Below are 24,088 nucleotides of genomic sequence, written 5' to 3' on the forward strand. Positions count from 1 at the left end.
ACCGTGCCTGTGACAAACCTCTCTCTCTCCGAGTATAGCGCTTTATTCGAGACCGTTTCTTAAGAAGCGATTTTAGGCGAGGCTGTATAGTACTGGGCTAGCAAGCGAAAGGTCCGCGGTTCGATTCTCCGTGGAGGAAGAAAATTTAAAAAATATAATCTCTTCCCTGTATCAAGTTTAAAACTCCACCTGTGAACTGTAACGTTAACTAAAAAGAACCTCTCTCTCCGAGTATAGCGCTTTATTCGAGACCGTTTCTTAAGAAGCGATTTTAGGCGAGGCTGTATAGTACTGGGCTAGCAAGCGAAAGGTCCGCGGTTCGATTCTCCGTGGAGGAAGAAAATTTAATAAATATAATCTCTTCCCTGTATCAAGTTTAAAACTCCACCTGTGAACTGTAACGTTAACTAAAAAGAAAGATATTTTCTCTCGACGTTCAAAAATGACGAACGAAAAATTTGATACTGCCAAACGCAGGACTGTGACACCCTACTACTACAACAACAACAACAACAACAACAGGGCAAGTCAGACTAAGAGCCTCATCGTAGATGTACATCATACGATGTGGCTAAAAATAAATATATGCCGCAGAATGTATAGGTTGTGGTAAAACAAAACGCAAATATTTAAAATTTTATGCGTCGTACAGCACTGCTTCAATTTATGTCAAGGTACTGGTACATAGTGTTTTCTGGTTTGCATACACCTTCGTGATTAGAGGAAAAATATTTCAGGATATACCAGGGAGAAATAAGGTAAGATGGAGTGGAAATGATGATGAGAACCGAAACTCTCCCAGTGTACCTCGCGGACGCCTCTACCCTTTGGTAGGCGATTGTTAAGTGCTGTCACGTAGCGGCATGGTTTTGTATGATAACTAGCTTATATTTTTAAAACAGAGGTGGCGTCTTTTGCGATTCCTACTGTAGCACCCTACCTAAACGCCACTAAGGATTCTGGGATGACTTCGGTGCTGTTCCGTAAGTGGATGTACAGAGGCAACGTTATAGGTATGGGGGTTACCACTTCATCCCTCTCTCTTTCAAGGACTTCAAGGATATACTATAGGCGTCCTGTATGGCTTAGGTTTGAATATTCTTGTAAAATGGCAGCCAGGAAAAGTAACCGTAGTACAGGATAACTTCTTTGGCAGACATACAAGAGTGACGAAGAAGCTGGATTCAATTACCGGATTTATTCATTTCGGTATATGTGCCTGAACGCAACCAAACCGTAATATTATCGGTACAGATGTATTTAGGACATAGAGTTTGACTAAAGCATGGTTTTCACTTGACCGAAAAAAACTACTTTGCAGCTGGACGTCAAACGTCAGATTTGTTTTTAACGTTGTCGCCCAGCGTTATAGCGTTTTCACTTAGCGTAGTTCCCGCAAATAATGGAACCAAGGCTTAACAGATAAACTGAACAATGCACTAATTGCGGCCCATCTATTGTCTTTCTTTTTTTGCAATCTTTGTTTCTAATATCATACAGATTTGTATTGTTCCTAACCTCTTCAATAAACCTTTCAGCATTGAACCTCGGCATTTTCAGGGATTTTTACTAGTAACTGACTCGATTAGGATCGAAATAAATAAAAAGATGGCGGACCGCGGACGGCCTCTTCCGAACACGCGTGGTCGAAAATGACGTCACGACTCTAGCTTATTGCTGATTGGCTCACGCAGAGCATTATCGTTGAACGCGGCCGAAAAAATAGAAAGCTAATATCGTCACACTCAACGTAATTTCTGTCCAGCGTAACTATGTTTTTTTTCGGTTGTCGCTTGACGTCGGGCGAAAAGTCGTGATTTACGCCAAGTGAAAACCATGCTTAAAGCTCCGCCGCGAAATAAAATCCCACTCACTGGCCTGTACAGTACAAACGATTTACATTAGATTTGTGTTTGGTCTCAAAACCGACTGCATGCGTCGCGGTGTACGAACGTAATATAAAACTTGTTAGATTCGGATTCACTTTTATCGTTGAACATTTTGGATAGGTACGACCGTTTTACATACAAATAACCACCAAAATTATGAGCCGAATAATCTACATTGCGATTGTGGCTATTGCAATTTTGAATTTATCCAGATACTGCGTCGAAGCACAAACTGGTAAGTCTTTCTTAAACAAGACTTTACTTCGATAAAAGAGGAATACAGCAGAGGAGTAGACACTTTTAGCCTTTACCAGGGATAGATTTAATTTTAGAATGGAGAACAGAGTAATCTGGGCGCGCGTCAAAGTCCTGGACCCCCTTCCACGGGACGAGGGGTAGGGGTATGAAAGAAGAGGCGGGTCATAGCGACAGAGGTAAAAAGGAACTACGTATTTTTCGCCGTCCCCGTCGGCAAGGTCATCAAAACGTAGTTTAAGTGAGCAGTCAATAAGATAATTTAAAATTTTCGTTACGTGTTGAAGGGAGGGGCTCTATACTGGGTGGTCTATGAGTCGGACTGAAGTAAATAATAACCGCGCTCCATTCCTACTTCTAAAATTAAATCTATCCCTGCCTTTACCAAAGCAAAAACGGAGTAAAAATTGTCTTAATCTTATTAACAACGTTTTTTGCAGGACCAATTGCTGACAAACTGCAAGCAAAGACTGACGAATTAAGTGAGATCAAAGTTAATTTTTTTCAAGGATTAGTTATTTAATTTTTACTTAATTGTTTAAGAGAGACGTTGCGAAGGCAAGCCACCCGCTTCAGATTGCTGTGTGTCACTACCCCAACCTGATTGCAAAAGTCCTTTAGGGCTATGCGTTGAAGGTACTTGCAAGCTATTCGGGTTCTTATCAATAATTGAACTATTGGCTTTGGGTATTTAAATATTTCTTAATGTAGTTTTGTGTGATTTTCAAAACTAAGTCAATAAAGAAATTTAAAAACATAACGGTATTTAATATCAGAAGAGGATAATAGAAGAAGGATGCGACACTCTGTATCCTCTTAACACTTTAGTTATGTAACATGATTCTTCCCGGGCGAGGGATCCCTTTTTGTTTGCTGCCCAGCTCATCAAACTTCAGATGGGTAATTATCGCACCGTGGGGGTGAATTCCATAACTGTTTGGTACTAAATCCTCAGTGGTCAATCAAACAGGCACAAACCTTGATTGTCTTGACGTGAGGCAAAAACCCACAAGCGCATGTATGCGCCTTGGCAAATAGTTAAGCAACGCTAAGAGATATAGTAATGATGAGGGAACTATTTAGATGGCGTATGTGCATGCATGATTCGGTTTAGTATAATAAATGTTAAGGGATGTTGGGAAGAATCATGTTACTTCAACGTATAAACTTCCATTACCACTCTGAAAATATTCGATTAATTTGTCCGAAAATTCAGCTAGAGTGACTTTGTTCAAACAAATCAAATGAAGTCTATCGTGAAGACAAAACCGATTTACCCTTCTGGCTCATTTGAAATTCTTTTCCCCAAATCCCTATCGGATCTAACCCCTGTCTCTTGTCTTATCTGTTTTACAAGCGAAAATACTAAAACTTTCCTCAAAACCCCCAAAAGTTTGAGGTTGCAAAACTTCTCAAAGCAAAACTCTGCTCTTTCAAATTGGCTCGGTCCTACAGTCAGTTTCGCACATGCGCAAACATCGCGACAGAGAGAAACTTGTTTAAAACTCTACCTCCTTCGTGGCTTCCCGCTTAAAGAATCACGTGTCGTACTTCTACTCCGCCTTGCGCAGAGGTGCAGTGCGCGTGAGAGACAGAAACTACAGGGGCATTCAAGCTATCTTCCCCAACAAGTTGAGGCATTCCTTCCACTCCTTGGGGTTTATAGTCTCTATGGTGACTTGAACATAAGACAGAACCTCACTTTAAAGTAAACAGGGTCTGTTGAGAAAGTCTACGTCTGGGGGAGTATTGATTTTACGACCAAAATTTGCCGAGGGTTTCGTTCAATTTAATTTACAGTTCGTTTCATCTTACATACAAGGGCAACTTCATTAGAGTGTGAGAAAAAAAAACTATTTGCTTTACCAATTTTCAGGCTAAGATGATAGCAATGGTAAGGGTAATGTCGTGTAAGGTTTTCAATGAATAGATTAGCTTCCTAATAAAGAGTACATTCTTTTTAACTTGGAAAAAGACTGCGGGGAACTTATATGTACACTTTGTAAAGAGATAATAAAATTATGTAACTTGAGGGAAGGTGTTTACTCTGTACCATGATTTAAGGTCATGACATTAATAAGTAACTGTAAAATCGATTCAGGTCAATATTAAAATCATTTAGAAGGCGTTATCTTGAAGAAAATCGTAGAAAAATTCCCGGAAAGTGTTTTCAATTTCGACGAAATTCTTGGTTTCAATCCGGGATAGATTTAATTTTAGAAGTAGGAATGGAGAACGGTTAATATTTACTTCAGTCCGACTCATAGCCCAGTATAGAGCCCCTCCCTCCAACACGTAACGAAAAGTTTAAATTATCTTATTGGTTCACTTAAACTACGTTTTGATGACGTTGCTGACGGGGACGACAAAAACACGTAGTTCCATTTTACCTCTGTCGCTATGACCCGCCTCTTCTTTCAAACTCCCCCCCTACCGTCCCGGGAAAGGGGGTCCGGGACTTTGACGCGCGCCCAGATTACTCTGTTCTCCATTACTACTTTTAAAATTACATCTATCCCTGGCCTAACATAAAAAGATTATAACAAGAGAAATATTTTAGCATTCTAAACTAAAAATTTACTTCATTATATTAATTTCTGATTAAATATCGGCTTCGATAAGGCGTTGTTGACCTTCCCTCATCTCGGTTTATTGGGTTAAACTTGGTTTACTTTTCTAATAAATTTCGCAGCGTACATAATTCCGATTATGTATATTTAAAGTTTACCTTGTACTTCTAATTCACTAAGGGTTTTGTTTGATTAATATTAGATATAAATTAGATAACTTAATTAGAAGAGTCATGCAGTAAAACCAATAAAATTATTAGCGTTTTCGGCAAAATTGAAGAATAGCCCCTGCTCGTGATTTTTTTTTGTTTTTGTTTTTTTCCGATGTAGTTTGATGTGAGAAAAAATATGGTGCCAAAATTTTTCGGCGCAAAAAAAGGTAAGTTTAAAAAAAATTGATTTTTAGAGTCGGAGGTTCAAAAATACGAACCTAACCAAACCAAACCAAACCTAACCTAACCTAACCTAATCTAACCTAGACAACGAAATAAATAAGGCAAATTTCTGGAAAAGGAGGTAGTTTATGGTTTTCTTGGTTGAAAACCATTTTCACATGTTTTTGTTATTTCCTTTTCCAAAAAAACCATATGCAATTAAACCAAAATTTCGGCCATTCAAAACTCACCCCTATATCAAGGTTTTTTTTATTTAACCCTCTATTCAATAAAGCCGTGCCTTCGACAAGGCTAAATAAATATTATTAATTATTCGCATTAATTATTGTTTGCGCAACTTTTAATGATATGCAATGGATAGAGGAAGACGTAAGCTTTCTTTTGGTATATGATTTATTAAGTTTGGAAGAGCAGGGGCTATTCTTCAATTTTGCCGCGTTTTCAATTACCAAGGCTTAAAAAAATTTCACTTACCTCTAAATTAAAGGCTTTAATATTCTTCAACGTATGTCACCTATTTCATAAAATAACTTCCAATGACTTCACGTGCAGCAACTATCACTCGTTAAATCACTTTTAATTAGGTTAATTACTCGTAATTAGTTTAAATTGAAATGGGCATTTGACCGTGGTTGTTGGATTCCAAGTGCAAAAACCAACTGGCGTATTTTCTCATATGAGGTTTGAAAAAAACCATGGAGTAATTTCATTGGATGGACAATGAAAATTTACTTTAGTGAGTTACATTACATCAAGGTCTTTTTTAATATTGCTCCATGGTGGTAACCAATGGGAATGAAAGTTTGGCCTCCCTTCTTTTTTAAATCAGTACTTTGAGTCTTTGACCTCATATATGGAATAAATATTAGCGTAGAGTAATATGCACTATTTTACTGAAATATTATGTACATGTACATGGAGTATACATAAACTTTTAAAACCGTTCTGATTCAACAGATTCAGATATAGAATTAACAGAAAAATTATTGTTAGTATAGTATTAGTTACGTTAGTACACTTATAACATCGATTAGTTTTCTAAATCGACCAATAAAAGTAGACTATTTCAATATACATCACTAACGTCATGTGGTGAAAGTAGTTGTCATAGTATTATTTTCCCTCCATCTTTAAATACCCAATCCCAAGCTCCTCGTTTCATATTCTTACTGAAATAGGCTTAGTTTATATGTAGCAGACGACGGTTGTGCATATGTAAATCGCACGCACGCCATCTCTCACACAAAATTAAGCCTAATTTAAAATATTTCAAAGCAAATATATAGGGTAATATAATAGACCCAAATATTGTCTGCCAAGATACTGGCTTCTGTTACATTCTGATTTGTGGTGCCAATCAACCATAGTTAAAAAGACTGTCAGGACGTTGTTTTATAGGTAGTTTGGTAGTTTCTAACCTTCAAAAGGACCAAAGGTTCCCAAAAAACCACAATATGCGAATGTTTGATTACTTCCCATCCAAGAATGTAAATTAACCCAAAAATACTATAGCAACTTTGGGATGTCACGTTGCCTGGTGGTCAATTATGACTTCGATATTCTTATAGGACGATAATTTATAATATGGCAGTGCCTTCGTGCAATTCCCTTTGTTGATGAAACCGAAATTCGAGTGCTGCGTACGGGGCGGATGCTATAAGAAGGACGATAGTTAGTGCCAGGAGTTTCACTTCGTTACACAAATGGAAACTGCAACCGAAGGCAACGCAAAGACCAATGGCTTGAAGCATATAATATGTTGAAAAGGGGGCTTGCCAGTGCTCCGAGAAAGTGTACGTCATGTATGCTGTCAAAGAAAAGTTCAAAGATCATTAAATATTGTTCCGTTATCCGTGAACACACGGGGTTCATACATACACAGTGTAAGCGTTTCCCAAACAGCATTGCAAAGTCCCCATCCAGCAGCTATGACGTAAAAGACAGCTACGTCATCCCTGACGGGTCTCCAAAGCCATAGGACCATTAAAAGACCAGCGTGAAAAACTAAACCAGCTGCCATAATAATTGGCCTCTTGATGTGCTTGCTAAAATGGTGGACGGCTAAGCTGCCCAATGTGTTCATAACTCCTAAGCACATCATAGTGTAACCTACAGCTTCGAGGCCTACTGCGCAGCTAACGTAGGACTGAAATAATAATAAAAATTGTCAATTTCTCGGTCTAAATTGATCAAAACGTTACTTACCCTGGTAAAATCTGCAATGATGAATCCTTGCTCCAATCCAATGAACAAAACCATGGGTACCATAAGCCTAAATTGTGGGTCCACCAAACTATACATCATGTCCCTCGCTGTTCGTCTCAATAGGGACCGTTCTAAGGGATCCTGGTAAACGTACATTTCAAATTTGTCCAAGAGGGTGGTGACCATTGCCACGCCAAATAGAACTAATCCCAAATATACGGCCACAATCATCAGCGACACGTTGGATGGAAGAATGAAAACAAAGTGTCCGACGCTACGATTGTTCAATATGGAACCATCGCTACAATGTCCTTCGATGCACAGACTTGGACTTGGGATGACGCGGGACAATATCGGCGAATGGTCATCACCTGGATGAAGCGGTCTATGGTCGGGTCCGTAGGGTATTTGGAAACGGCTATGAGGACGGTAAGTTGTGTAGATATAGATGTCCCCGCCATAGTGTAGCAACAGGGCGGTTATAACGTTACCCCAGATACGACCGGAGTTGAAAAACAAGTAAAATATTCTTAAGAACCTCTGATTAATCTTCTCTCGAATCCCGTCTGTTAGGCCAGTCATTTTGGACACGAGCAGCATCAAAAATGTCGTCTGCGCGCTGAATAATGGTCCGAGCATTAAGCCTAACAGCACAGCGCTGGGAATGACGGTGTACAAACGCGGGTAAAAGAAAGTTGAAACAAATAACGCGAACATAACGAAAGATAAAACGATGGTCCAGTTTGGCGTGTGCTTCTGCGCAAAGGCGGGTCCGTAAAAGCACGAGAACGCCATACAACCGTAAACAACTGCCAAGGCTTGTAGACCAAGGCCCGTTTCGGTAAATAACGAACTTTGTAAGTTCAACAAAGCGTTGAAAGCGCTGAAGACGAAAACGAATGATAAACCCAGGATGACCATGTTTTTGAGCAAGTGTCTCTCGTGTTGCAAGGAACCGTTTGGATCCATGTCCGACCCTGTACCGGAAACCATGCAATTGGCACCAACAGTACCAGGTTGATGCTGGCGTTTGATAGGTTTCATTCTGGTTTTAGCTCGAGTGTTTTGGGAACCCTGGTAACTGACTTCTACTAATACTTGGTCCGTTTTGGTTCGGAGGCATGGACTGAGAAGTTGTTCGCGCGATTTGCGATGAATGTCTGGAGTTGAAGATGTGCTACTCATGATTGCTTGTGCTTGAAGAGTTATACTGTCCTTGAAAACGCTAAAGGGTTTGTTCACACGAAATGCACTAATGGTATTGTGGCTGGTTCAAATTGGTCCCTGGATATGGTTGTTGATACTCTTGTTGGTCTGAACGGCTCCATCTGTAAAGTAAAGAAAAGAATTTCTATATTACAACCAAAACTAAATGTTATGGACCCCATGTTCTTTGGCATGCACTTTACACTCAGTTTGACCAAGAAGTGATATCTAGAGTAGATATAATTTCGTCACATTTCCAGCTTTATCTTCAGTCCAAACGTAGGTCCGGAGTTAATCCCCGCCGCCTCTAAATTACAACCAGCATCTCATTGGTTCTTGAAAACTCACGTCAGTGCGACGCGAATGACGAAAATTTCAGTCATATTTTCCGACTGAGGAGAGGCGAAATAGCCCGGGGCCTCCTTTTACGTTCCCCCTTGTATTTTGAAAGGGGGACTGGGACTATGGCGCGCGAATACTTAGACATCTTAAACCTTCTCCCTAATAAACTAGATATCACTTCTTGGTTTGACCCAGACTTTCATTGATAACAGACTTATCAGAAACACCCCGGAATTCAAACATAGAGGAATTAACTCTAGATCACTACAAATTGTGAGCTCTGTAAACAAATACGTCTAAATATATCTCAAAACAACGTTTATCGTTTAATTAACGACGTGAACACGCGCGGTTGATTAAATTACAAGGTAACGAGTTTCCAATACCTTGATGGAATATTCGAATTTCTAAGATGTTTTCCAAATGTTTAGTATATACATTACTATCTATAGCATCGGCTTAGTCAACTATAAATTTACGTCGCATCGATTTTAGGTTAATCAATAAATAATTAAAGCTTTATCTAAGGTATAGTTTAACACAATTAATGATACGTACTTAATATTTCATTAATGTTCTCTTTACACTAGATTAGCGTGAACGGAAAGTAAATTTAAATTAATTACTCTATATTACTCTTCAATTTAATTGAAATTAATTGGACAACTCAATTAAAAGCCTTTAACAAGGAAAGTAAAAAAGTCTCAGCTATAATTGGCAGATTTCATTTAAAATCAAAACTAAACTACACAATATGAGGAGTTACCAGCTAGTCTTGAGCTAAATACATTATTGGATATAAACAAAGGATTTCTATAGCTGCATCTCTCGTTATTACTACTCCTAGCTTTAATTAGCTATGGGTATTGCCTACCTCTCCCCTAAGGAAGTCATTTCAATGGGGTTTACAAAAGACCATGGTCTGAAAACCAAGAAGAAAAATACAGATAGTGGGGTATAGGGTCCTTAAGCCGTTGAAAGAGCCTGAACAGCCTGAAGCTAAAAGTGACAAGCTGCCTTGGCCTTAAGAGTTAGTAGTTGTAGTGTATAGAAAGGCATCTAGAAGACAGGCCACTTTCACGTTTCGTGGAACCAGAAGTAAATTAAGAAAAATTATCATTGAATACATCTAAGCCAAATATAGATTGGGCGAACTGTCGTCTGCATGTTATAGGGTTAAGAAAGAACATCCGGTATGTGGATCCAAAGACTTTAGATAGGGCTTCAACGTTACCAGTCCAGAATCTATTTTATACCCAACCTTTGAAACGGGTCTATAGAGAGCTTTCAGATGGGATAGTAGTACGTCACACTCTCCCAATTCTTACCGCTGTTCTAGTAGCCATTATTGGGTGGTCTCAGCTTCATTCCTGCTTTAAACCCACCAATATGGCAGCGTAAATTATGTCACGAGACTCAGGCTCCTCCTCCAACTGAAAGCTCACTATTATGGTAGCAACTGGCGTTTGGTTACTAGGGAATAATTAGTTTGCTTGAAATTACAACTTCAAAGTTAATTTATATCTGATAAGACCTGTTTTTCTCGCGTTTCTTCTAAGCCTTGCATGGTCACTAGAGAAATCCTAACTTGACTTTGTTAAGGACTACGGACCTCAAGAAAGAAACACGTGACATGTCGGGGTCGGCAACGCCAACGCGCTAAGCCTAAACCTAAGATCAAACGGGAATAGCTTGACCCTGTTATGGCGATTGAACTGAAGACGGTTGTTTTCCCCCTTAACGACCTTGGAGTGGAACATTCCTTTCCATACACTTGTATCTTTTAACCTTTGACCCTATGATACGTAAGACGTTTTTGTTTCGAAGCTATATTCGTTTCTGCCTCCACTTTATTGTCCTCAGGTTTATTGTACTTTCTCCTTCTTGGAAAACTACTGTTAAATGTTTATTGCGGCGGATTATTACCCCGTGCTAAGCCGCTAGCTCACAATGGCTCAATAAAGACTTTTTATCACTGTTTTATATTCGGCATCTCACGATCTTTTAAGCGACCTATTTTTCTTTCTCCATTCTCGGAATTGACAAAATTCTCGTAAAAAATAGGGGTTTCTTGTTTGAAAGATTTGCTTTTAAAGAGTGCAACAAATATTTTTATTGTGAGCGTTAAACGTAGTATGGAAACTATTAACAAATTTTTATCAAATCACCTGCTGTTGATGTGGAAAACTGTTAGACCATTTCGATGTAACAAGGGGATCAAACTTTGCCTTCCATCTCTTGTTTTGGCGCCTGCGCTGAAGTCTTTTTGTATCATGAGTGTGTGCAGACTGCAGAGAAGGATGGCAATGTAACAACCCCATTGTATGTCCAGATACTGAGGGTTGCCTATCCCCTTTTTTACATCGAAAAGTTCTATTGCAGCTTGGGTCATGGCAGGGATTTTAATTTTAGAAGTAGGAATGAAAAACAGAGTAGTCTGGGCGCGTGTCAAAGTCCCGGACCCCCTTCCAAGGAGCGGAGGGGTATGAAAGAAAAGGCGAGTCATAGCGACAGAGGTAAAAAGGAATTACGTATTTTTCGCCGTCCCCGTCAGCAACGTCATCAAAACGTAGTTCAAGTGACCCAATAAGATAATTTAAACTTTTCGTTACGCGTTGGAGAGAGGGGCTCTATACTGGGCTATGAGCCAGATTGAAGTAAATACTAACCGTTCTCCATTCCTACTTCTATCCCTGGTCATGGTAAAGTAGTGTGCTGGAAACCTTGATGCACGTTTGGGGCAGTTTTTGGCTATGTTTTGGGCTAAACCTTTGACAATCTACATGACTGGAAGGCTCAATTTATCAGGAGTCACTTATTATTCAATTATTCGAAGTGTTATGCATTTCACGCTCAATATCTAATTGTTAATTTGATCTTGGCGAGTGAATTACCAAAACAATACTCGAAGAACATCAACCCATCAATTTTTAGAGTAAAACTTCATCTCATAACACTCTAAAAACAACCAGCTTGTTTCTTATTTATACGTTTCCAATATTATTTTTTCTCCGATTTATTTTTCTGTCATTTTAGCAAGTCAGGCGTGAATTTTTTTTGGATTATTGCCATCTGTGGTCGAGTGTATGAAACAGGACGTTCAATATGTTTTCACGCTAGCGCTCAGCTCAATCGCTTTTTCAAAGAACGAACGAACGACAACAACAAACCTTCCAAAGATGTCCTTACCCCCCTCCATTTCCCAATTCCACGCACATTGCCACTTAACTTCGGGTCCTCAAGAGGATTCTTAACGCCACCAATGGACAACCGAAAAGATATTTTAAGAGCTCTCTCGTTTTGTGATTGAATTCTTTGGGCGTGGAAATCCGTGGCATGCAGCATGCAGTTATCAAAAAGGAAATTGTGTTGGTTTTGACTGAAAGAAAGTAAAATGATCAATGCAGTGTTGTAGAGTGCACACTGGGGTGCATTTAGAGAATAATTTGAGTGTAAGGAGGTCTTTTGTAACTTTAAAGAGTCATTATACAGGGTGTTTCAAAAAGGGATGGTAAATATGGGACCGAAGTACAGTGGGATGGTTCTATTAAGAATACGGATACTAAGGCGTCAGTTTCTGCTAACTATATTTAGGTATTAATTGAGTAAAAACGAATACTTCGTTATGGAGACGCCGGGATTCGAACCCAGGACCCTCAGCGCTAAAGGCTAATGCTCTATCCACTAAGCTACGCCCCCCACACACAATACGTTAATTATGGTAATAATATTCCATCCCAAGAATGCTACCGGTGGTTACAGACCCTGTAGAGGGTAGGAAAACTGAGACCTTAAGTAAAACCAGAAGTAAGATAAGGGACTAGAAGTAAAGTGCTCTAGCATTGATAATAGATCCAGGCACTAGTGAAAAAATTCGAGGATTTTATGCCGCTTCCATAGCGCCTACACTAGAGAGAAAAAAATTGGTCGAGTTCCAAAAATATTTCCTACCCCCTTCCCCTCAACTTAAAGCCGCGGAATACGGACGCGGGTGCTTGAATCTAGTTCGGACGTCTACCACCGCGAGCGTCTCACGTTTTGGAGGGAAAATTCAGAAACCGCTACCAGAGGGCCAACTGTTGGAGTGTTATCAAGATTACTCACTTTCGCCAGGTGAAGAATTTGGTTACCTCGATACTTCTAGTCCCTTATCTTACTTCTGGTAAAACATAAGTTTATAAGATACAAGAGCTATAAGTTTATAAAATACAAGAGCTAGTTCGAGAACGACAAGCGAGAATTGAATACACGCGGTTTCGCAGTTCATCTTCCTATTTAGTCTTTACTAAGCCTTTGACAGCGCCTCACCAGGGGTCGCTTTATCTCGAATCTATGACCTACCTCACTCACTTCAAAAATTACAAGCTCCAGTTTGTAACCAGTGACAAACTTATGGTAGGAACCTATCTTATAAACTTTTGGTTAAAAGGAATAAAATTTAAAATGGAAATAACATTAACAACCAATGCACTCACCATTCCCTTACTTTATAATGATCCCAATTTCGGGGAAATTCAAAACTTTACCAATTATTATTGAAAGGACACGTTCCCAAGTGGAAACCCGCCGAGTTTCTAAAAGGTTTTTGTAGTTTTGTATATTTTAAGTGCTTCTAGGTATAAGAGAAAAAAAATTCTTTAAGCTTTTAGTAGTTTAGGTTTCCTTGTAAATACCTATTGGTGGAAATAGAAAAAAGGGGTTATTGGGATAAAAACAGCTCGCAAAACTCTCTACCACCCAGGATCGTTCCCATGGGAACTCAAGCTCACTCCACTTTTTGTCCACAAAAAACTAAACGAAAAACTAAGTCTTTAGGCGCGTACAGTTCATAAGACACCTTCCATAAGTTTGTCACTGGTTACAAACTGGAGCTTGTCATGAAGTGAGTGAGGTAGGTCATAGATTCGAGGTAAAGCGAGGGAGGCCTGGTGAGGCGCTGGCAAAGGCTTAGTACAGACTATATTATGGTGTATATTATAGAGTTACAAGTCGATTAACAATGAATTTACGAAAAGTATCAATTGATGTACTTTGCGCCTTTGTGAAGTTGTGAACTTCGTACGCACTACAACACACACAGCATTTGAAAACCTCGTGTTAATATACCTCCGTAAAGTACCGATTTTATTCAGAAGTTCACTAGAATTGTGCAATCATAAAAAATTAACCAAGTTAAATTTATTCCAAATATGGGATTTGGTGTGCAGCAGGAAAAACAGTTCTACAGGCGTTCTATGGAAAATACATTATAGAGTTTTCCCCTGTAAGTCGGCTTCCCTTGAATCATTAGTAAAATATTATTTTGGCTTTTAATATTAAATTGTCATAAATGTTTTAAATACTTAATTATCTCGTTATAAAGCGTGTTTAAAGATAATTTAAAGGGAAGGGACTTTAAAAGCAAATTTATAGGTTAGAGGTAACGACTTTTGAATCAGAAAGTTCCAAGAAAAATGTTTTAAAAATTCATATTATGATGTTCATTTTCGCAATTGTTCTTTTTTAAATAATTAAAGTTATATTAAATCAAATTTAACACTTTGGGCATGAAACAGAGGAGCAAATAATATACGGTGGTGATCTTCCCTTGTAAATCATGATTCAAGAAATAGCAGATAAATTATACCATAAGTTCATAAGATATGTTCACCATTCAAGTTTGTTAATCTCTGGTCACAAACCGGAGCTTGTAATTTTGAAGTGAGCGAGGTAGGTTATAGATTCGAGGTAAAGCGTGGAAGGTCTGGTATAGGCGCTGTCAAAGGCTTAGTAAAGACTAAATAGGACCTAGATGGAAGTCCTGCATGCAAAATTAACCACCGAGTGTAGGACTTCAATTCTGGCTTGTAGTTCTCCCTCGAACTAGCTTGAGCTGTAAGTATTACGAAGTATGGTTAGGGTCATACTTATGGAAGGAACATATCTTATAAACTTATACTGGACATTTAATTTTTCCAGCCAATTTGTCACGCCACTGTTTATGATTTGCGTTCAATTATAAGCGCTTGTCGTCGTCTTTGGGCTATAACTAAGCTTACGTAGGCTTCAGCTAATAGCGTTTGTCGCCTTTTAGGCAGGCTTGTTAGAGGAGTTCAGTTCCAGATTATCTATCTCTCTCTCTCGCTTCCGGACAAATCCTTAATGACGTACGTGATCGAACTAACTTCAGGGCCAAAGTCAGAAAACGTAGAGAGAGACTAGTTATCGGTACGAATGGTTGAAGCAATGCGTGACAACGTTGCATTTACAACGAATTCCAAAAATGAAGTCGTAATATTTAGATACAGAGAGAGCTTTCAGTTGAAATGAGTAATACGTCACATTGTCCTAAGTCTTACCATAGTTACGGCAAGAAGCGATACCTAGTTTACTAGGTATCGCTTAAGGTAAAAATATAAGGCCACATTTCCAGCTTTATCTCCAGTCGAAAAGTAGGTCCGGAGTTCATCCCCGCCGCCTCTAAATTACAACCATGGTGCTGCAGCATCTCGTTGGTTCTTGAAAACTCACGTCAGCGCGACGCGAATGACGAAAATTACAGTCATATTTTCTGACTGAGGAGAGGCGAAATAGCCCCGCCTCTTTTTACATCCCCCCTTGTATTTTGAAAGGGGGACTGAGACTATGGCGCGCGAATATTTAGGCATCTTATACCTTCTCCCTAGTAAACTATAGATATCGCTTCTTAGTTACGGTAATGGCAACCATATTGGTAGGTTTCAGTCAGCTTCCTCCACCATTATGGCCGTGTATCTCATCAACCTTAGCTAAACCCCCAACAAAAGCTTGCTATTGCATGAAATATTTGCTGAAAATACAGCGATACCGGTTATAAGCTTTAAGGGTTTAGCTGCAGAAATTGTTCAGGGTTAAAAATACAGTCCATTAGTTACTAGTTTATGAATAGCTCGCGTACCAGTGGTAGATATCAGTGACTTATAAGGTACAATCCCATTGAGATGGAAGTGTTTCATATGGAACTTTCTATTGGGATGAATTTATATATAGAAATTCTTAGCACGTCGTCTTTGGCCGCTCTTTAGCGACAGAAAACGCAGGGTTATCAAAAATAAATTATATCGATGTTATCAAATTGAGTCATTTTGTACACTTATTGTGGACTGGTTAGGTTAGGTTAGTAACTTAGGGAGCCCAGCTAAAATTTTAAATTCCTTATAGGAATAACAGGATTTTTTCTTAAGGAATTATAGGATTTTATAGGAGAAAAAATCATCTGTTTTTATAGGAAAATATAGGAATAAAAATGCATGCTCATATACAGGGTGTTTGTGAAAGGTCTATCAATAATGAAAGGGCGTATTTATTGGGCCATTTTGAGTCGAAAATGTTCTATGACATTTTGCCGTCCGAGCCACTGTTTACAAGTTATGATTGGAGTAATTTACGGATGACCCCTTAAATTTAATTAAGAAATTGAAAGACAGCGCTAATTTAATGAAGGGGTCATCCCTAAAATATTCAAATCATAACTCGAAAACCGTGGCTCGGACGGCAAAATGTCATAGAACATTTTCGACTCAAAATTGCCCAATAAATACGCTCTTTCATTATTGATGGACTTTTCACAAACACCCTGTATAATACTATTTTGGTTTAAACTATGCAGAAAAATCTGAAATAAAAAAATTACAAATTGGATTTTACTTTGAATTAAATTCAGAGGAACTTAATTAAATGATATAATCTAATTAAAAAATCCTGAGCAAACTCCGAACGCAATTTCGGTCAAATCTAGTCCAATGTGATCTCTATTTTAAAAGAGCTCACTAAATTTAGATAAATTTGATCCTAAACTATACGAAAAATTGAAATAAGTTAAAAATATAGGATATTATAGAACCTTTCATGAAGATATAGGATATTATAGGACCTTTCATGAAATTATGGGATAGCATAGGACCTTTCATGAAATTATAGGATAATATAGGATCTTTCATGAAATTATAGGATATTACAGGACCTTTCATGAAATTATAGGATAATATGGGATCTTTCATGAAATTATAGGATAATACAGGACCTTTCGTGAAATTATAGGATAATATAGGACATGTACAAAAATATAGGATTGTATAGGAATTATACAACCGCTGGGCTTTCTTGTCGGATAGTATGGCTAGGCATATCAAGCAAAGGAGAATGCGATGTGATTTTGGCTAAATATCGATGTATCATTGTTTGGTTAACAATTTCAGGTTAATCTACTTCACTGTGCACATTCTCTATGAAGTACTAAGAACGCGGCTTTAATCAAAGCGACATGCCAAGGTGTCAAATGAGAGAGAGGGAGAGACCCTTAGCGAAGAACACGTACCCTCCCATTCATTGTTGGAGATGTCCGTTTATCTTAGACCCAATATATGGTATGTCATATATTACTTATTGGATTATTTACAGCATTTTTGTTATAAAATACGTAATCCATTGACTAACTTCTCTCATTAAATGGCTTATTGGACCTAAAACTGAATAGTTAGTTCCCTTCTTTATACAGGGTGTTTCTGAAAAGTCCATCACAAATTAAGGGGCGTGTTTATGGGACCAAACTGAGCGGAAAGTACCAAAGAACATGGGGTGTACAACATTTTGTTACGGAGATATGGCCTTCCAAACATTCGCCCCTAAAACAAGGAAATATCCAAAAATGAGGAGTAACACTTAAGACCGACTAACCAGCTTGTTTAAAATTACTAGACAATTTCAATAGCCTTTAATCGAACAATTGATTTCTACCTTTACTAATCAGAAGCGTATAAATGAGTAGAAGTATGCCTACGGTGGTAATGTAAAATTAATCCCAAGTGACATGATGTTTCAAGATCTTCCCAGCACCAAGTAAAATGGTTCTGATTGAAGGGACTTTTATTAGCACAGCGTAAACAACGTTATTTTCAGGAATTAGTCCAAATGTCCACGGGCGGCATTACAAAAACGAGGCAGTCTTTCGAATGATACTTGGACATGTTGGAAGATCCCTGGCTTGTTCCTGTTATCTCAAACCGTAAAAAGCTACGCAAATCTTCATCATCACGGACAACACTCTTGTACGTTAGGTATGACCTTGAGAAAACCTAAAAGGACATCTCGAATGTATTTGAAAAACCCATCTCCAATTAAGGGGCGTGTTGTTTGTTTCCAACAGAGTAAACTCGCCCAGAGAACAATTACAATGCAGAGCCACGTTTCGGCGTTAATGGCCCACAAAGGTGGTCCCAAACAAAAGAACAAACTTTAATTTGTTTCGTTCAGTAAGTATTTCATGTGTCATAGATAAAACGCCATGATTAATGCACAAAGAAAATGTTATTGACAAGTCATAGATAAAACGCCATGATTAATGCACAAAGAAAATGTTATTGACAAGTCATAGATAAAACGCCATGATTAATGCACAAAGAAAATGTTATTGACAAGTCAATAACATTTTCTTTGTGCATTAATCATGGCGTTTTATCTATGACACATGAAATACTTACTGAACGAAACAAATTAAAGTTTGTTCTTTTGTTTGGGACCACCTTTGTGGGCCATTAACGCCGAAACGTGGCTCTGCATTGTAATTGTTCTCTGGGCGAGTTTACTCTGTTGGAAACAAACAACACGCCCCTTAATTGGAGATGGGTTTTTCAAATACATTCGAGATGTCCTTTTAGGTTTTCTCAAGGTCATACCTAACGTACAAGAGTGTTGTCCGTGATGATGAAGATTTGCGTAGCTTTTTACGGTTTGAGATAACAGGAACAAGCCAGGGATCTTCCAACATGTCCAAGTATCATTCGAAAGACTGCCTCGTTTTTGTAATGCCGCCCGTGGACATTTGGACTAATTCCTGAAAATAACGTTGTTTACGCTGTGCTAATAAAAGTCCCTTCAATCAGAACCATTTTACTTGGTGCTGGGAAGATCTTGAAACATCATGTCACTTGGGATTAATTTTACATTACCACCGTAGGCATACTTCTACTCATTTATACGCTTCTGATTAGTAAAGGTAGAAATCAATTGTTCGATTAAAGGCTATTGAAATTGTCTAGTAATTTTAAACAAGCTGGTTAGTCGGTCTTAAGTGTTACTCCTCATTTTTGGATATTTCCTTGTTTTAGGGGCGAATGTTTGGAAGGCCATATCTCCGTAACAAAATGTTGTACACCCCATGTTCTTTGGTACTTTCCGCTCAGTTTGGTCCCATAAACACGCCCCTTAATTTGTGATGGACTTTTCAGAAACACCCTGTATTTGTATTGTATGTAAGAATATTGAGGCGACCGCGTGGGGAATTAAGTGTTAATGGACTATGGCTTCGATGGTCGTCTTAATTAAGTGCGTTTTGGTTCCATTTTGGGACTTGTAACCGCTGTAGGGAGCTCTGAACTAGAACATATAATTCTATAAAATTAATATATGGGTCCATTAGCTTGGAACAAGGAAGTTTGAAAAGTACTGGAGTGGCAGCATAGTTGGGGGGACTGATTAAAAACTCAGTATAATTTTCAAGGTTGGGCGTCATTGAGTGGAAATATTTTACTAACTTAGTCACGTGTATAACTAGGTGACACCTGAAGTTTATAAGAGTGGTACTGAGAGGGGTGGAGCTACTGGGGCGTGTCGTCAATTGTATGGCCTGAGCTGACGACTTCCAATATGGTTGCCAAACCGACGTAATAGATAGGAGGGTGTGACGATGTATCAGACTATACTTAACCTAAAACCAGGGCACTATGGGTAAATTTTACGGTCAATCATGCATGGGAAGGACCATCTCTTTTTAACGCTATATGATTTCTACTCCAATATAATAAACGTCCCTTCTCCAAGATTATGCTACTCAAGAATCAAATTGTCTTCCTTCAAGGTCTAAAACGAGAGGGAAAATAAATCTTAAGAAATTCTATTTCAAAGTAGAGGTTATAAACAAAGGATTGGGAGCTAACAATTGTGATAAGACATGCATCCTACGAAATTAAAATAGTGTATCTTCATACCCATATGCTTCTCCATTTGCTCTATTTGCACGGAACCATCGACGATTTACTTGTTATTGTTCATAGGTAAACAAATAAATAAATACAGAATAAGAAGTGAAAAATTTACACCCAAAATATTCAACCATAAAAAATGGAATAAACCCAAACAATGGAGCTCCTTTTGTAAGGGCGTTTTTTCTTTGCTCTTTTTTAAATTCAAAATCCGTAAAAAATTGCGCCCTAGGTGTAAAAGTATTTTCTCAATCCATTTGATTCCTTTTACACGCCTACAAGGGGTATCACACTTTGCTTCATAAATATACAGTAGGAAAAATTATGTTGAATGTTTGAACAGCAAAAGGGGCGGGGCTTTACACGGCTCCTCCCATATACATCTAGATGATGGAGGATTTTACGAAGTAAGAAGACAAATGAGGGAGTAAAGATGATTGGGTAAGCGGAGGTGTGACGTTCTGTAGGAGGGGTCTACTACTTACTACCGTGTCCCATTATAGGCCAGAAATGAAAATCTATCATTAAGTACATGGCCTTTATGTTTCTTGGTTTATAAGCCGCCATCTTTCAAAATGGCTGCCAGAAATGGAAATATCGACTCATGCTGGCTAATCTTCTAAACTCCAAAGAATGCGGGAACCAATCAGAATTCGTTCACGAGGGCGCAGCTAAAACTAGCCTTTGCTTAGAAGTCAGTTAACTCCGCCCCTAGACTTGGAGGGACATCTAGTGCCATTTGGTTAAACTAAACCATAGCCGAGACTCGCTTTGGTAACTTTAAATTTCTTGTAACTAAATAACCCTTTGAAATCCCAAACCTCAGATGATTCTAATGCTTACGTTATCGGAAAACTTCTCGTACCGAGAATAAAACCCGCGTAAAACCAGGTTTTTGTGTATTTTAGTTATACTTAGACCAAAAACATCATAACTAGCATTTTGGAACAAGGTTGAGATACAATACTTCCGCTTCAAACAATGAGTTGAGATAAATTCGATTCGGATTTCAAGTTAGGATGCCTTGGAAACTTGGAATTGCTTCTATTGCTGGGAAACTCATGAAATACGACACGACAAGCTAACTTGGTAATATGATATAAGCCTCGGGGACAGGCTGCTGCTATTGAGGGCCCGATTTCGTTTTCTGAATGAAATTCGACCACCGATCTAGATGTATAAGGGTTTCCAAGTAGAATTTTAGATGAAACTAACGTTCCTTGGAGATATCAAATAAAGAGTATTGCCATAAAAACAGAACAGCCGAATTCTTGCCACGTACATTGCCAAATTCTTACAGTTCATACAGTGCTCTGATTCAATTGCAGCCATTAGAGGTAATAAAATAAATTACAAGGGCCCATAATAGATGGAGTAAGATGGTGCCATTCTTCACTTGGGGAGGTTTTGGGATTCTGACTCCATCTAGTGTCGTGCCTTGGCATTTTTATATTACCTTTAATGGCCGTCTTACTCCTAGAAGATCAAAAGAGAGGTACAAGGAATATTGTTTTGACGTCATATCACCTCAGTAAAGGAGACCATATTGAAAGTCAGCTTTGGAAATACAATTTAGTCAACTATCACGTGGTACTTCACCCTAGCGGTATTACACAATTGAAGAAGTGAAAACTTCGTACGAACTTTGACCTGGTTTACGTCATATCCTGTTATCTCTTACCACGATAATGGCAACCATATTGACAAACAGCTTTGGAAATACAATTTAGTCAATTATTATTGACGTTAAGTCACATGCTGTACCCTAGCGGTAATTCACTAATGAACAAGTAAAAACTTCGAACGAACTTTGACCTGCGGTTTTCGTCACATCCTGTTATCTCTTACCTCCATAATGGCGACCATATTGACAATCAGCTTTGGAAACACAAATTAGACTACAATTATTGACGTTAAGTCACATGGTTCTTCACCCTAGCGGACATTCACTATTGAACAAGTACAAACTTCGAACGAACTTTGACCTGGTTTGTGGCAACCATTTAGAAACGAAACTTAGTCACGACGGTACTGACAAATCCCTTTTTAACTGGTCAAAGGCTGGTTCAATCTAACATGGTGGGTTCCCGTGTCGCTCGAGGGTATTGACCGGTTATATGGAACTTTATGGAAGCGGGAAAAACCAGTAAATTAAATGTTCGAAGGCATCTAGCATATCTTCTATTTACCAAAATACTCAGTTTCCAGATCAAATATATAAGCTGCGTTATAACCGAGGGGATGGATATGCACCGAGGAATTATTGCACACGACACTATAATGTATCTTACCATGCACTCTCATTAAGGGGTCGTCCCTAAATCACTCAAATCATAACCCGAAAACGGTGGCCCGGACAGCAAAATGTCATAGAAGATACATTTTCGACTCAAAATATCCAAAACAACATCCTACATTGAACCCCCTTCATATGGGACAGTTCACTTTACCAAGTTTACCGCTCTAGAAAAAAGGTGGCACAAGCAAGGCAACCTTAGGATATAGTCAGGGATAAATTTAATTTTAGAAGTAGGTATGGAGAACGGTTAGTATTTACTTCAGTCCGACTCATAGCCCAGTATAGAGCCCCTCCCTCCAACACGTAACGAAAATTTTAAATTATCTTATTGGCTCACTTAAACTACGTTTTGATGACGTTGCTGACGGGGACGGCGAAAAATACGTAATTCCTTTCTACCTCTGCCGCTATGACCCGCCTCTTCTTTCATACCCCTTGTGGAAGGGGGTCCGGGACTTTGACGCGCGTCCACATTACTCTGTTCTCCATTCCTACTTCTAAAATTACATCTATCCCTGATATAGTATACCAAGGTCACTCAAAATTTCACTGCAGCACTAGGCATGCGAAAGAAATTATATAATCGGATTAGTTTAAATTATATTAAATTAAGTTTAGAAGAGATTCACTTATCCTTAGAATCAACCAATTTATTATTAAAGAAGCCCAACTAGCACTAGTTTAAAAAATTCTTTAAGACGAAAATTCTGAAGAGAGAAAGGATTTAATTAATTCTGGTATTACTTATCGCTAACGAAATTAGGGCAAATTACTCTATCCCCATGGCAATCAATGAGACATCCTATTTTGATTACTCAATTGCACTAAGACGATAATAGGTCTTTGAACTTTTTTCTATTGCAATATTGATCTGTTTCTTTTCACAATACAAATATTGAAAAAGAATTTTGCGATTTTATCGTATAAATATTTGTTCCATCCAAAGCAATAATACCGAAAGAAATCCTTACAAAAAATGAAGGAATATCCCAAAAGCTTAACTCCTACGCTACAGGGGATGGAATTGTACGAGTACATCTCTTATTGCGTATGATTCAAGAACATATGTATCATTTCTTTGAGCAAAGAAAATAAAAGAAAAGTGCACTGAAACTTTTGTTCAAGAGTAAGCACACTTTTCTATTGTTCAATCTTGAAGGAAAGAGGAATGGAGTGGTAATCCCCATACTTCCCTTCTCTATGCTATGCTATAACGTTGCCTCTGTACCCTCATCTGAACTTCTCCCAGAATCCTCAGTTAGGTGGGGTCGTACGGTACGGAAACGTAAAGGTTGCCCTCTGTGTCTTAAAAATAGAAGTTACTTCTCATACAAATACAAAGGCGCTAGGTGGCAGCACTTAATAATCCCAACCGAAGGGAAGAGGCGTGCGCAAGGTACACTGGGAAGCTTTCATTGCAAAAGGTTACCCATAATCCTCCATATTAATAAATAACCAGGCTGATTTTCAAATACCAAAAAATTCTACGATTTTTGATCACTTTTCTACAATAGGGACTTGGCAGCACTACGTCATGCAACGTCACGCTACCATCCAATAGTGCTACTTTTCAAAAAACATACCAGGAGGAGGGGCTTATATAAAACATACCATAATGGCGCTGCCACGGAGCTAAGTCCCTATAGAGAGCTGCCAGAGAGGTGTGGCTTAAAATGGCTCTTCCCCTTTCCACCAAAATGCCGGCCAAATTCACAGAGTTAAAGGTTAGTAGGGGAAGGCTCCTGATTGGTTAAGTGAGGGTCTGATGCTTATTACGTTGAGATTAACCCCCTTTGCCCACACCCTATTCAGAAACCTATGTAGTCTTGCTCCGACGCGTGCGACACGGACCCCGACTTGTCATTTTATTTCGGGGATACCTTGACCCCGACTCCGATTAATACTTTACTCCGTACAAACTCCAAGCCTA

At 38.6% G+C, this 24,088-nt stretch overlaps 1 protein-coding gene and 1 long non-coding RNA gene across 2 annotated transcripts in view; one reads left to right on the forward strand and one right to left on the reverse strand.

Moving 5' to 3' along the window:
- Nucleotides 1-1,873: 1,873 nt before the first annotated feature.
- On the forward strand, nt 1,874-2,900 carry LOC149615987 (uncharacterized). Its single transcript, XR_016376131.1, has 3 exons — nt 1,874-2,124; nt 2,585-2,626; nt 2,688-2,900. It is a non-coding gene; the product is annotated as an uncharacterized LOC149615987 (long non-coding RNA).
- A 3,006-nt stretch (nt 2,901-5,906) lies between these two features.
- LOC149615988 (N-acetylglucosamine transporter UNC93A-like) overlaps nt 5,907-24,088 on the reverse strand; it is a 46,570-nt gene continuing 28,388 nt past the window's right edge. The window contains exons 2-4 of the mRNA XM_089856769.1: nt 7,315-8,642; nt 6,988-7,255; nt 5,907-6,916 (exon numbers count right to left, since the gene is read on the reverse strand). Coding sequence (XP_089712895.1) covers nt 6,687-6,916; nt 6,988-7,255; nt 7,315-8,499 — 1,683 coding nt within the window. The 5' untranslated portion in view covers nt 8,500-8,642 and the 3' untranslated portion in view covers nt 5,907-6,686. The remainder of the gene's footprint in view (nt 6,917-6,987; nt 7,256-7,314; nt 8,643-24,088) is intronic.

This window comes from Phalangium opilio, unplaced genomic scaffold (assembly GCF_054372755.1).
Source record: "Phalangium opilio isolate 3A_F unplaced genomic scaffold, DU_Popi_V2 ptg000217l_1, whole genome shotgun sequence".
In the NCBI taxonomy this organism is placed as follows: Eukaryota; Metazoa; Arthropoda; class Arachnida; order Opiliones; family Phalangiidae; genus Phalangium; species Phalangium opilio.